This window comes from Ranitomeya imitator, chromosome 1 (genome assembly GCF_032444005.1).
Source record: "Ranitomeya imitator isolate aRanImi1 chromosome 1, aRanImi1.pri, whole genome shotgun sequence".
In the NCBI taxonomy this organism is placed as follows: Eukaryota; Metazoa; Chordata; class Amphibia; order Anura; family Dendrobatidae; genus Ranitomeya; species Ranitomeya imitator.
The window spans coordinates 316302844-316318809 of record NC_091282.1 but is presented as its reverse complement, the minus strand read 5'-3'; the positions used below and the strand labels follow the sequence as shown (position 1 = coordinate 316318809).

Below are 15966 nucleotides of genomic sequence, written 5' to 3'. Positions count from 1 at the left end.
CGGTGCAAGCGTCTGCCTCCGTTCCTAAGAATGCAGTGAGTGAAGGACCTTCAATGATGTCGCGGTCAGGTTACCGCTTACGTGACCGCTCAAGTGACCGCGACGTCATCGAAGGTCATTCACTCACTGCATTCTTAGGAACGGAGGCAGACGCTAGCAGCGCTGAGAGCCAGGGTCCGTCGGAGGGATGAGTATATCCATATTTTTTATTTTTATTCTTTATTTTTTACATGAATATGGATCCCAGGGCCTGAAGGAGAGTTTCCTCTCCTCCAGACCCTGGGAACCACGCGCCGTATAAGACGACTGGGCGTATAAGATGACCCCCGTCTTACACGGCGGGTATATCCCAAATTCCATATTTTATATTTAAAAGTTTGGGGTCGTCTTATACACTAGAAAATACGGTAAGTACACTCATGTTTCTCTATGAATAATATTGCAAACTGCATTACCTACATGAATTTTGGCCTTATGCTATTTTCATTAACATTAATCTCATTTATTTCTATAGCACCATTAATTCCATGGTGCTGGACATGAGAAAGGCGTTACGTACAGAGTTTCATAGATGTCGTTTACATTATAAAAATTGACAATGACATACTACTACAGAGGGGAGAGGACCCTGTCCTTATGGCCTGAAATTCTATGCATTTTCCATTATATCGTATAGTGTGGTTTGTGTTTACAATCCTTATGTTGATGATATTTTTTAAGAAATGCAGGTTACTAGGCCTAGGCCACATTAAAATCGGTTATATCACTGACACATTGTGGTACCACTGTGCACAATGGCCCTATACATTATTTTTTTCCCTATCATTGCAGTGGAAGAGGTTATGAGACGATGGCGCAGCATACGCGACCAATATAGGCGAGAAAGGCAGGAGTGGGCCAGAAGTGGGTCAGCAGCGCCTTCAAAAAAAAGGAAATATATTTATTATGACCAACTCTCCTTTTTAGATCCCAGTATGGATCGGAGACCGCCGTAAGTAGAAACATAATTCAAAATTACACATATGTTTTATAAAGGTAAAATTTTAATTTATCAATAATTATTCTCATACTTTACAAAGAGAACACAGTCCAACTTCACTGAGAGGGAGACCAGCTCAGCCTCGGAGGCTCTGATAGATCCGGTTGGGGAAGAGGTGACTGGCCCATCTTCTCATCCTTCCAGTGACATCCCTCCTGCAACATCTTCAGTTGCACCACAAGATCCGGCAACAACTGGCCAAGAAGCTGCACCACCACCCGCAGCAGCACCACATCCAGTAAGCCAGGATGATCCTGGAATCAGTAGCAGCCCTACTGTGCCACTGGAGACATCCCCACAGCCTGCTGTCATTTCCCGCCGTGGCCGCAGAAGGAGAGAGCTGCTAGAAACTCGCAGGAATGTGGACAATGGGGTCCTTAATTATTTGGCATGGGCTGCAGAGGAAGATGGTGAGGAGGCCTATGTGAGGAGCCTGGCCCGGTACCTCCATCCCATACCCCGTGAGGTGAGGCTACGTGTGAGAGGGTGTTTTCAAATACTTATTGATGCATGCACCCCTCAAATGAACCCTATGATTTGAGTTCATTGAGAGGTGGCAGCTGTTAGCACGCAACGTCCTGCGCCTTCCATCATCTCAACAGGTGCATGCTCAACAAGTATTTGAAGCACCCCCTCCACGTGAGCCTACACCTCTACCCGTTCCCAACCAAAACCCACCAAGGCCAGCACATTACCACATGCCATCATACCATCAGCCTTCCCAATATGGCCACTTGTCCAGACCCAGTGCTGGAGGCCGGTCCCAACCTGGGTTAGGACGACATGGCCATATTGGGGGGGGGGGGTTATGATGCAAAGACTTATTTTCAACCTCATGAGGGCCATACTCAAAACCCTTATTGTAGCCAATACACAACTGGCCAATATTAGCAAGGGCATCATTTTGAGCAGGGACATACATCATTCACACAGGATGAGGGGCAATTGGCACAACAAAGGCCACCTGACCAGGACCCTGAGCTTCCGCCATCACCTCCACCAACCTACAGAAATCTGTAATGAGAATTGTTTTATGATAATTCTTTTTTAGTTTTGTTTGTAAGCATGTTTTTCTTTGACTCTGCTGTGATAGCACATTACATAGTTACATAGTTATTAAGGTTGAAGGAAGACTATATGTCCATCTAGTTCAACCCATAGCCTAACCTAACATGTTGATCCAGAGGAAGGCAAAAAAACCCCATGTGCAAAGAGTAAGCTCCACATTGGGGAAAAAAATTCCTTCCCGACTCCACATACGGCAATCAGACTAGTTCCCTGGATCAACGCCCTATCAAGGAATCTAGTGTATATACCCTGTAACATTATACTTTTCCAGAAAGGTATCCAGTCCCCTCTTAAATTTAAGTAATGAATCACTCATTACAACATCATACGGCAGAGAGTTCCATAGTCTCACTGCTCTTACAGTAAAGAATCCGTGTCTGTTATTATGCTTAAACCTTTTTTCCTCCAACCGCAGAGGATGCCCCCTTGTCCCTGTTTCAGGTCTATGATTAAAAAGATCATCAGAAAGGTCTTTGTACTGTCCCCTCATATATTTATACATTAAAATAAGATCACCCCTTAGTCTTCGTTTTTCCAAACTAAATAGCCCCAAGTGTAATAACCTATCTTGGTATTGCAGACCCCCCAGTCCTCTAATAACCTTGGTCGCTCTTCTCTGCACCCGCTCCAGTTCAGCTATGTCTTTCTTAAACACCGGAGACCAGAACTGTGCACAGTATTCTAAGTGTGGTCGAACTAGTGACTTGTATAGAGGTAAAATTATGTTCTCCTCATGAGCATCTATGCCTCTTTTAATGCATCCCATTATTTTATTTGCCTTTGTAGCAGCTGCCTGACACTGGCCACTGAATTTAAGTTTGTCATCCACCCATACACCCAGGTCTTTTTCATTGACGGTTTTGCCCAGAGTTTTAGAATTAAGCACATAATTATACATCTTATTACTTCTACCCAAGTGCATGACCTTACATTTATCCCCATTAAAGCTCATTAGCCATTTATCAGCCCAAGCTTCTAGTTTACATAAATCATCCTGTAATATAAAATTGTCCTCCTCTGTATTGATTACCCTGCAGAGTTTAGTGTCATCTGCAAATATTGAAATTCTGCTCTGTATGCCCCCTACAAGATCATTAATAAATATGTTAAAAAGAAGAGGGCCCAATACTGACCCCTGTGGTACCCCACTGCTAACCGCTACTCAGTCCGAGTGTGCTCCATTAATAACCACCCTTTGTTTCCTATCCCTGAGCCAGCTCTCAACCCACTTGCACATATTTTCCCCTATCCCCATTATTCTCATTTTATGTATCAACCTTTTGTGTGGCACCGTATCAAAAGCTTTTGAAAAGTCCATATACACTACATCCACTGGGTTCCCTTGGTCCAATCTGGAACTTACCTCTTCATAGAAACTGATCAAATTAGTCTGACATGAACGGTCCCTAGTAAACCCGTGCTGATACTGGGTCATGAGGTTATTCCTCTTCAGATACTCCAGTATAGCATCCCTTAGAATGCCCTCCAGGATTTTACCCACAGTAGAGGTTAAGCTTACTGGCCTATAATTTCCGAGTTCAGTTTTTGTCCCCTTTTTGAATATTGGCACCACATTTGCTATACTCCAGTCCTGTGGCACAGACCCTGTTATTATGGAGTCTTTAAAGATTAAAAATAATGGTCTATCAATGACTGTACTTAATTCCTGCAGTACTCGAGGGTGTATCCCATCCGGGCCCGGAGATTTGTCAATTTTAGTGATTTTTAGACGCCTCCGTACTTCCTGCTGGGTTAAGCAGGTGACATTTAATTGGGAATTTTTATCACTAGACATTTTGTCTGCCATGGGATTTTCTTGTGTAAATACTGATGAAAAAAAGTCATTTAGCATATTGGCTTTTTCCTCATCCTCATCCACCATCTCACCCAGACTATTTTTAAGGGGGCCAACACTATCATTTTTTAGTTTCTTACTATTTATGTAGTTAAAGAATATTTTAGGATTATTTTTACTCTCTCTCGCAATGAGTCTCTCTGTCTCAATCTTTGCTGCCTTGATTTGCTTTTTACAGAATTTATTTAATTTTCTGTATTTATTTAATGCCTCCTCACTACCTACTTCCTTTAATTCTCTAAATGCTTTCTTTTTGTCACTTATTGCGCCCCTTACAGCTCTATTTAGCCATATTGGTTTCCTCCTATTTCTAGTATGTTTATTCCCATACAGTATATACTGTGCACAGGTCCTATCCAGGATGCTAATAAACGTCTCCCATTTTCTTTGTGTATTTTTGTGTCTCAGGATATCGTCCCAGTTAATTGCACCAAGATCCTCTCTCATCCGTTGGAAATTTGCCCTCCTGAAGTTTAGTGTCCTTGTAACCCCTCTACTACACATCTTTTTAAAGGATACTTGAAAACTTATTATTTTGTGATCGCTATTTCCCAAGTGACCCCCAACCCTTATATTTGATATGCGGTCTGGCCTGTTGGTTAATATTAGGTCTAGCAGTGCCCCCCTTCTTGTTGGGTCCTGAACCAGTTGTGAAAGGTAATTGTCTCTCATAATTGTCAAAAACTGATTACCTTTGCTGGAACTGCAGGTTTCTATTCCCCAATCTATTTCAGGGTAGTTGAAGTCCCCCATAATAATGACTTCTCCTTGAGTCGCAGCTTCATCTATTTGCTTTACGAGGATATTCTCCATTGCTTCCATTATTTTTGGAGATTTATAACAAACCCCTATCAGTAATTTATTATTTTTTCCCCCTCCCCTTATCTCCACCCACAGGGATTCTACATTTTCATTAAATTCACCTATATTATCGCGCAGGATGGGTTTTAAGGATGATTTTACATATAGACACACCCCTCCCCCTCGCTTATCTGTACGGTCATTTCTGAACAGGCTGTAGCCCTGCAAGTTAACAGCCCAGTCATGGCTCTCATCCAGCCACGTTTCAGATATCCCCACCATGTCATAATTATGCTCCAACAACATTAGTTCTAATTCGTCCATTTTGTTGGCGAGGCTTCTGGCATTAGTATACATGCACTTTATGTTCCTCTCTGTACTTCTATTTCTTAAATTATTAACTGTTCTGACCCCAACCCCCATGCCACCGCCACCCCCAACTTCCTTATTTGTGCCCAGGTCTCTGTCTGCACTATCTTCCCCTCCTATAAAATGAATACCCTCCCCCCCAATTCCTAGTTTAAACACTCCTCCAACCTTCTAGCCATGGGAGGTGGAGCCGCCTATTCATTTTTTTAATGAGCGGTGCCACGTGACCGCTGAAGAGGGGAAGACGCTGCAGCACAGAAGACCGTGGGACGGCAGGGGGAGAGCCAGGATCGCCAGGACTAGGTAAGTATACCTCAGCGCCCTCTCCCCCTCACCCGCCGACCCTGCCACCCACCTTGACTCGAGTATAAGCCGAGAGGGGCACTTTCAGCCCAAAAATTTGGGCTGAAAATCTCGGCTTATACTCGAGTATATACGGTAGTTAAGTAATTTATGCATTTTTGAAAAAATATATATAGAAATAGATGGAAAAATTACAACAAAGAAACAGCATTATCTTGCCAGGGAGTAGCTCCCTGAGGAGAAACAAAATAATTGGTATAAATATCCCTAACTTTTAGGCCAGAAAGGGGACGCTGCTGAGGAAGGACTTGTGTGTAGGCCTACCCACATTAGGCGACATGCCTTCACCACTGTCAGCTGAGGAGCACTCATGAATTCTTGTGAAGTTGTGCAGAACACCACAAGCTTTTATGACTTCATTTACATTTGCCTCACTCAGCTAAATGGCAGTCTGGAGGACCCGCCATTTGGATGCCATAATGCCAAAGGCGCACTCCACCAGTCGCCGTGCCCGTGAAACTCTCAAATTAAACACCCGCCGCCGGTGATCCAGGTTGTGCCGGGGATAAGGCCTCATGACATTCCTTGTCAATTGGAAGGCCTCATCTGGCACAAGTACGTATGGCACTGCTTCAGTAACTGGTTTTCACGTAGCCGCCGACCCATAATGGACGCATTGAAGACTCTAGAGCAGAGGTCCCCAACTCCAGTCCTCAAGGCCCACCAACAGGTCATGTTTTCAGGATTTCCTTTGCATTGCACAGGTGATGCAATTATTACCTGGGCAAGACTAAGGAAATCCTGAAAACATGACCTGTTGGTGGGCCTTGAGGACTGAAGTTGGGGACCTCTGCTCTAGAGTCTCCAGTTTGCCCATAGGCCCCAATATCTACAATTATAAACCTGTAGTTACTGTCAACTACAGCTAACAGAACTACAGAGAAAAACTGCTTATAATTATAGAATTGGGTGCCCGAGTTCGGCGGCTTACGCACCCTGATATGTTTCCCATCCACTGCTCCAATACAGTGTGGAAATTGACAACTATCAGAAAAACCACGGGCTATTTTCAGCCAATCCTCCATTTTGGGCTCCGGCATCACAAGGTCATGTAGTTTGTCCCATATTTGCACACATGTATTCTGCACAATGCCTGAAATAGTGGACCGCCCTATGAGAAATTCAAGATGTAGTCCCGCATAAGATCATCCAGTTGACAGGAATCTGAAAGAAAAATAAAATTTAAAAAATTAGTTATGTTACAAGGCTTTACAAAAACCCTAGTAAACCAAAGTAATATGAGGACCAAAAAAGGCAGGAGACGAGTGTACCTTCCTAAATTTACACTGGATACTAACATTTAACATTGAATACATATATGTATATGATTTATACAAAATGTATTAATATAATTTAAATAAGATGCTATGCAAATCAAAATGGGACAAAAAACATCATGAACATACAGTATGTGAGGAAGGTGAACACATACCGTGAGGTAAGGAGAAGACGCTCCTCTGTGGATATGCATTTCCGCATCCTGGTATCCTGATACGTGATTCCTGGACGCACGATCTCCAACAAGATATCAAAAGTGGGTATTGTCATGCGACAGTACTGGAAGAATTTGTCCGGATGTGTCCGCAGTGATGAATAGAGACGGTGAAAATGCCCTTTAGTGAGGCGTTGCCGCAAAAGTGGATGCACCCACATTCTTCTCCTCCTCCTTCACGGATCCATTATCACGGGGTATGGCTGCCCAAAGCGGCGTGACAAGACCCAATTAAAGAACATCCGCTGAGTTGGTGTGAAATGCAGGAGGTCAGACATGTTGCCCAAGTACCACCACAACACCTACACAAGCACAGCAACAAAATGGCCAGATGGGAGGGTTCCACCTGTTGTTGAGGCCTTAAATAGGGTTTATGCTGATGATTTAAATTATTTTCAGGCCTCAAAACCGTTAAGTGTCCATTTTGTAAGGTTGAAAAAAACCGCATTACGGATGGCATACGAATTACATACGGAGGATGACATGTATAAAATACGCAGCCACACCCTGCCTACGGATTACATACGGATCACTGTTTTGGGATAATTTCTGCGTATTACACCTGTAAAATACGGACCATATTTCCCTATGCTGAGTGTGACGCCGGCCTAACACAGAGAAGCCGGAATACAAGCTAGTCGGCGTGGAGACACCATAGGAGTAATAATGTGACGACTCCTCCCGCAGGCAGGTAGGGCAACTGCAGAAATAAAGGCCTGTGCAGGAAAACACTTTTTACCAGAATTTATGCCAGAAATTGGTGCAAATTATAGTGCAAGTCTATGGACACTATCAGCAGTCATTTACACTGGCTTCAGTTTTAAGGGCACGGACACTCTAAGATGTGCTCAATTACCTACCTATGGAGTACAAATGGTTCCTACAGTCACTTATATGAGGCATATTATTTCATTGATGCCTTTTTTAATGTTTCTTTATTTCCTGTTTTTTTTCTGTTCAGTATTATGGATAAGGTTTTTACCATTCAGGTCTAGACCACGTCACCAGCTGCATCATTCAGGTCTAGACCACGTCACCAGCTGCATCATTCAGGTCTAGACCACATCACCAGCTGCGTCATTCAGGTCTAGACCACGTCACCAGCTGCGTCATTCAGGTCTAGACCACATCACCAGCTGCATCATTCAGGTCTAGACCACGTCACCAGCTGCATCATTCAGGTCTAGACCACGTCACCAGCTGCATCATTCAGGTCTAGACCACGTCACCAGCTGCATCATTCAGGTCTAGACCACGTCACCAGCTGCATCATTCAGGTCTAGACCACATCACCAGCTGCGTCATTCAGGTCTAGACCACGTCACCAGCTGCATCATTCAGGTCTAGATCACGTCACCAGCTGCATCATTCAGGTCTAGACCACGTCACCAGCTGCATCATTCAGGTCTAGACCACATCACCAGCTGCATCATTCAGGTCTAGACCACATCACCAGCTGCGTCATTCAGGTCTAGACCACGTCACCAGCTGCGTCATTCAGGTCTAGACCACATCACCAGCTGCATCATTCAGGTCTAGACCACGTCACCAGCTGCATCATTCAGGTCTAGACCACGTCACCAGCTGCATCATTCAGGTCTAGACCACGTCACCAGCTGCATCATTCAGGTCTAGACCACGTCACCAGCTGCATCATTCAGGTCTAGACCACATCACCAGCTGCGTCATTCAGGTCTAGACCACGTCACCAGCTGCATCATTCAGGTCTAGATCACGTCACCAGCTGCATCATTCAGGTCTAGACCACGTCACCAGCTGCATCATTCAGGTCTAGACCACATCACCAGCAGTGTCATTCAGGTCTAGACCACGTCACCAGCAGTGTCATTCAGGTCTAGACCACGTCACCAGCTGCATCATTCAGGTCTAGACCACGTCACCAGCTGCGTCATTCAGGTCTAGACCACATCACCAGCAGTGTCATTCAGGTCTAGACCACGTCACCAGCAGTGTCATTCAGGTCTAGACCACGTCACCAGCTGCGTCATTCAGGTCTAGACCACGTCACCAGCTGCGTCATTCAGGTCTAGACCACTTCATCATCCACATCATTCAGAACTAGACCACTTCATCATCCACATCATTCAGAACTAGACCACTTCATCATCCACATTATTCAGAACTAGACCACTTAATCGTCCACATCATTCAGAACTAGACCACTTCATCATCTGCATCACTCAGAACTAGACCACTACATCATCCACATCATTCAGGCCTAGACCAAATCCTCATCATTCAAATGTGCGACACGGTAAATCTTACTGAAAAGACGATGCTACGTCTGAGTCTAAACTAACAAGACACAAAACACAAGCATCTTCAATCTTGGCCTCTCCAGCGCCTTAGTGAGGTGGTCGGCACAAAACCTGCCAGCGCAAAAACAAAGGCAAGACAAAAAATGTACCCTAAGGCATCATGTTCACACTGCTCTCAGTGCTGTCTCTGGAAACAAGTGACCTGCCAGACAGCGCTCGGAGCAGTGACATGTAATAGGGCTGCTCAGGTGACAGCTCCATGGAGAATCCCACAAGGATCATCTCTAGAAACAGCCAATGTTGGGGGCTATATGATCGTTACTAACCCAGGAGGCCACGGACAGAGGAGACCCCGGTGTGAGGACAATATATGGCCCTGTACTGTCCTGCAGCCCATCATACTGCACCATCACAAAAGGAGATAGTAGTGCCCCCTCACCTCCCGGACCCCCAGGCACAGATGACATGTCCGCCCCGTGACTGACAGAACACTGTATTTGGTGTGTAACCCCCTGACCTGCTGCTGGAGAACTAGGGGCAGACTCCGTGTGCAACAGGGTCACCAGGGGGCAGGAGAGCGTTCACACTCTGTTACTTCTGGAGACGCTTTTCATTAGCCGATTTCGCATTAAATGACCTGACCGTACAGAGCGTGCGGTGTGTGAGGCCGCAGGTTGTTACAGGTGACGCTATGTGGTCAGTCAGCAGTGACATGTGACCTCTGCCCTGACCACAGCTGCCACCACTGCACTCACCACAGCTGCCACCACTGCACTCACCACAGCTGCCACCACTGCACTCACCACAGCTGCCACCACTGCACTCACAGCTGCCACCGGTGCCCTGGCCACAGCTGCCACCACTGCCCTGACCACAGCTGCACTCACCACAGCTGCCACCACTACCCTGACCAAAGCTGCCACAGGCTGACATCACAGCTGCCACCACTGCACTCACCACAGCTGCCACCACTACCCTGAGCAAAGCTGCCACAGGCTGACATCACAGCTGCGACCGCTGCCCTGACCACAGCTGCCACCACTGCCCTCACCACAGCTGCCACCACTGCCCTGACCACAGCTGCCACCGCAGCTGCCACCACTACCCTCACCACAGCTGCCACAGGCTGACATTACAGCTGCCACCACTGCACTGACCACAGCTGCCACCACTGCCCTCACCACAGCTGCCACCACTACCTTGACCAAAGCTGCCACAGGCTGACATCACAGCTGCCACCGCTGCCCTCACCACAGCTGCCACAGGCTGACATCACAGCTGCCACCACTGCACTCACCACAGCTGCCACCACTGCACGTGCCACCGCTGCCCTGGCCACAGCTGCCACAGGCTGACGTCACAGCAACCACAAGCCATGACATCACACCTGGCTGCCACTACCCACAGTGCACCGGGGCAGGAGCCGGTAAGTATAAGGTAAATCACAGCCAGAGGAACCGGCCGCGGAGGCCCAGCACCGGCCGAGAGCAGAGGCCGGAGCCCAGCAAGGCTGCAGCGGACGATAAGCGGCCCCTCGGCGCGCAGGCCCCGCACCCCGCTCCCGCCGCTCCCCGCACTCACAATTCCTTGATTAGCACCATTCTCCGCAGCGATTGCCGCAGCTCCTGTGCGGCACCGACGTCACACGACGCTTTCCGGTAGGGCTAGTCTACCGCTGTCGTAAACCACGCCCCCAGAATGCACAAAACCACGCCTACACACTCGCTCATTGGATGCACAGAACTGCCTGGATTTTGGAAGCCCCGCCTACAGAGCCTTGATTGGCCGGGACATTTGTCAGAGCTCCGATGTGTGCCAGGTATTGCTGGTAGCTGACTTCCCTGGGATCCCGCAGTCCTCGCCTGTGCCCGATCCGGCTCTTCGCTAGCGATTATGCTGCCTGGAGTTAAAGGGACAGTACAAGTCTCTGTGTAAAAATGGAGGCAAAGATGAATATTTGTGCACGTGAGGAAGATGTGACACTGACCAGAAGTAGCGCAGCTGTCACACTCAGAGCTCGCCAATAGGACCCTCAGTGTGACGAGGAGCTTGTACTGTAGTGTGGCCTAGCTCACAGCTATAGAGGACTAGGGACTAGTAGCTCATGTCCGCTGAGTCCAGAGCGCTGCCGTCTATTGAACGCAGGTGACTCCGCATGTGGTCACTGAGTCCAATACATTGTACTGGTGAGATTTAACTTGCGAGACTAGGAAATGGACGTGCTGCGGTCTGGAAAGACGCGGCACATGTCCGGCTCCGGTGTCGAGCCGCGGGTGTCTGCGGATGCATAGTGAACGTGAAGAAATCCCATCCGCTATGCTCTCACCTCGGACAGAGGTTCCCAGTTTGTTTCGAGGTTTTGGCGGTCCTTTTGTGCTAAGATGGGCATTGATTTGTCTTTTTCTTCGGCTTTCCATCCTCAGACAAATGGCCAAACCGAACGAACTAATCAGACTTTGGAAACATATCTGAGATGCTTTGTTTCTGCTGATCAGGATGATTGGGTGTCCTTCTTGCCTATGGCTGAGTTCGCCCTTAATAATCGGGCCAGCTTGGCTACCTTGGTTTCGCCTTTTTTCTATAATTCTGGTTTCCATCCTCGTTTCTCTTCAGGACAGGTTGAGTCTTCGGACTGTCCTGGTGTGGATACTGTGGTGGATAGGTTGCAGCAGATTTGGACTCATGTGGTGGACAATTTGACATTGTCCCAGGAGAAGGCTCAACGTTTCGCTAACCGCTGGCGCTGTGTTGGTCCCCGACTTCGTGTTGGGGATTTGGTTTGGTTGTCATCTCGTCATGTTCCTATGAAGGTTTCCTCTCCTAAGTTTAAGCCTCGTTTCATTGGTCCGTATAAGATTTCTGAAGTTCCCAATCCTGTGTCATTTCGTTTGGCCCTTCCAGCTTCGTTTGCCATCCATAATGTGTTCCATAGGTCGTTATTGCGGAGATACGTGGCGCCTATGGTTCCCTCCGTTGATCCTCCTGCCCCGGTGTTGGTCGAGGGGGAGTTGGAGTATGTGGTGGAGAAGATTTTGGATTCTCGTATTTCGAGACGGAAACTCCAGTACCTGGTCAAGTGGAAGGGTTATGGTCAGGAAGATAATTCCTGGGTTTTTGCCTCTGATGTTCATGCTGCCAATCTGGTTCGTGCTTTTCATTTGGCTTGTCCTGATCGGCCTGGGGGCTCTGGTGAGGGTTCGGTGACCCCTCCTCAAGGGGGGGGTACTGTTGTGAATTCTGTTATCGAACTCCCTCCTGTGGTCATGAATGGTACTTCGGCGAGTTCTGTCCATGGACTCCCTCTGGTGGCTGTGAGTGGAGCTGCTGCTTCTGAGGTTCCTTCTACAGGTGACGTAGTTTATTCTTTGGCTGGCTGCTCTATTTAACTCCACTTAGATCGTTACTCCATGCCAGCTGTCAATGTTCTTGTACTGGTTCAGTTCGCTCTTGGATCTTTCTGGTGACCTGTCTACTCCAGCAGAAGCTAAGTCCCTGCTAGTTAATTATTTGTTCATTGTTTCCTTGTCCAGCTTGCTATCATGATTTTGCCTTGCTAGCTGGAAGCTCTGGGATGCAGAGTGGCACCTCCGCACCGTGAGTCGGTGCGGAGGTCTTTTTGCACACTCTGCGTGGTTTTTTTGTAGTTTTTTTGTGCTGACCGCAAAGATACCTTTCCTATCTTCAGTCTGTTTAGTAAGTCTGGCCTCCCTTTGCTGAAACCTGTTTCATTTCTGTGTTTGTGACTTTCATCTTAACTCACAGTCAATATATGTGGGGGGCTGCCTTTTCCTTTGGGGAATTTCTCCGAGGCAAGGTAGGCTTTTTTTTTCTATCTCTAGGGCTAGTTAGCTATCAGGCTGTGAAGAGGCGTCTAGGCAGAGTTAGGTACGCTCCACGGCTATTTCTAGTTGTGTGATAGGATTAGGGGTTGCGGTCAGCAGAGCTCCCACTTCCCAGAGCTTGTCCTGTGTGAGTTTAACCATCAGGTCGTTCCGGGTGCTCCTAACCACCAGGTCCATAACACACGACCACCCGATGCTCCACCACCACTACCATCATTACCAGCTGGCAATGACCGACCACAGCCACGACCTCTTCCACCAGACTTCCTCATTCTTGGAAATATATAACCAAACTAACAAATACAATTTGGTATTGTAAAACCAGTTACAAGGTGGACACAAAATTGTTGTGAATTTAAATCTCCCTTTATAGGTGTGTGAGAGTGGAGGGAAAATCAGGCCCACTGTATTACAGTACACAGTTTCAGTGGCAGACAGTGGCTGACAAATATGCCACTAACAGGACTGACGCAGATGCACAGATTTGCCAATATTACTCTCCCCTTCTTTTTTTGGGGGGATGGGAGACTAGTGAATCAATCTGGCCCACAGTTTTACAGTCTTGTTTCTGTGGCACAAAATGACTGACAGATACAACAGACTGGACTGGCACAGATGCACTGATTGGCAATATAAATCTCCCTTTCTAGGTGTGGGACAGTGCAGAAAAATACAGGCCCACTGTTTCACACTACACAGTTTCAGGGGCAGAAAGTGGCTTGAAGATATATAAAAAAACAAAAAGGGACTGTACTACAATTACTATCTCCCTACAGTAATCTCAGAAAAGTATGGCAGGCAGCAATAAAAAGGACTGCTGCACACAAAAGTGTGGACAAACAAACAAGATAGCTGTGAAGAAAGGAAGGAACAACAGGATTTGTGCTTTGAAAAAAGCAGTTGGTTTGCACAGCGGCGTACAAACAGCAATGCAGCTATCAGGGAGCCGTATAAGCTACAGAGCTGATGCACAAAAATGTAGCCTCCACTGTCCCTGCAAAGAAAAGGTGGTGTTGGACAGTGGAAATCGCTGCAGCACAAGCGGTTTGGGGGTTTATATTCCCTGCCTAACGCTATCCCTGCTTCTGACGAAGCGGCAGCAACCTCTCCCTATGCTCAGATCTGCAGCAGTAAGATGGCGGTTGGCGTGCACGCCCCTTTATAGTCCCTGTGACGCCGCAGAAAGCAAGCCAATCACTGTAATAATAATAATAATCTTTATTTATATAGCGCCAACATATTCCGCAGCGCTTTACAGTTTAACAGTTTCAAACACAACAGTCATAAGTAACAACGTTAACAATACAATAATTAAAGCAAAATAAGACGACCCTGCTCGTGAGAGGTTACAATCTACAATGAGGTGGGGGAGATACAAAGTACAGGTGTGTATTTACAATGATGTATTTACAATCATGGTCCAGCCATCTTCAGGGGGTGGGGGATAGATGGAAGTAGTGAATGGGCTACACACACACAAACATAATGACTTTGATTAGTGAACGTGATAGGCCGCTCTGAACAAATGTGTTTTGAGCGAGCGCCTAAAACTATGCAAGTTGTGGATGGTCCTAATATCTTGGGGTAGAGCATTCCAGAGGATTGGCGCAGTGCGGGAGAAGTCTTGGAGTCGGGAGTGGGAGGTACGGAATAGTGCAGAGGTTAATCGAAAGTCATTTGCAGAGCGCAATGGTCTGTTAGGCTGTAATGCCCTTCTCTAAGATGGTGGGGACTGAGACCTATGTCATCACGCTGCCCACACTCTGCGTCCTCCTTCATTGGCTGAGAAATGGCGCTGAACGCGTCATATGAAACGCGACTTTGGCGCGAAGGTCGCGTACCGCATGGCCGACCCCACACAGGGATCGGGTCGGGTTTCACGAAACCCGACTTTGCCAAAAGTCGGCGACTTATGAAAATGACCGATCCGTTTCGCTCAACCCTAGTGAGAATTTTCACACATGTACTGGAACTACTTCCATGTACTGGAAATACTTTTGTCTGGGCATGCACACTTCTGCTTTTTGGCTTTGCCCGCAGTTGGGCAAGTATTCTGCACAAGTTGGAGACACTATTTGTCTGGGCAGACGTGAAATTTCACACAGCGATGAGGGTGACGCAGGAGGCATCACCATGTCCAGCTCGGTTAGCAGCTGCCGGGGGATTGGTGGAGTGGCCCGAAGGCTCGACCATCGAACCGAACACACCCGATTAGAATACAGCGAGGGAGAAATCAAAAAGGATTTTCAGGGCCGTACAGGGGGAGTCAGGGAGTTACATAAGTATTTAGGGAATGCATAGCAGACGCTGAGAAAGATGATATTTTTAGCTAGAATGACGCAAAAATGGTGACAGGTTCCCTTTAAATAGTGAAGGTGGAGTGTATCAACAAGTAGCAGCTGAGACCAAAGCCAGATTAAATCTCAGCAGCCTTAAACCAATGACTGGTCTCTTCTGTAGCAAAAGAAAGACTAAACCTCAAAAGAGTTAAATAAATAGGGCAGCACACTGCAGCGCCAAAACATGCAAACTTGAAAAAATGAAATTTGAACTGCATTACTGCACTAGAAATATGAAAAATGAGAGCTTTTAGCGCACAAAAATGGCCAATTTTATGTGTACCTCGTAGCCACGTTAAGGCATCTCTCTTATACGAGGTCCTACGTTTGACCTACCTCACTGAGAATAAACGTCTCCATCTGAATGGGTACATGTAAAAACCTCTTCTTGGACTCAAATTCTCTCTCTATGTGGAGGGGTATTGGACCTACTATAATTAAAACACCTGAAGCTAGGAGGCGGGGAGTGCACGATCAGAAGGCTAGAGAATACATTTCAAAAACCTGACCTGCACATCC

General features: G+C 46.9%; 1 protein-coding gene across 1 annotated transcript in view; it reads right to left on the bottom strand.

Moving 5' to 3' along the window:
* PITPNB (phosphatidylinositol transfer protein beta) overlaps window positions 1-10964 on the bottom strand; it is a 43067-nt gene extending 32103 nt beyond the window's left edge. The window contains exon 1 of the mRNA XM_069758694.1: window positions 10848-10964. Coding sequence (XP_069614795.1) covers window positions 10848-10867 — 20 coding nt within the window. The 5' untranslated portion in view covers window positions 10868-10964. The remainder of the gene's footprint in view (window positions 1-10847) is intronic.
* Window positions 10965-15966: the final 5002 nt, after the last annotated feature.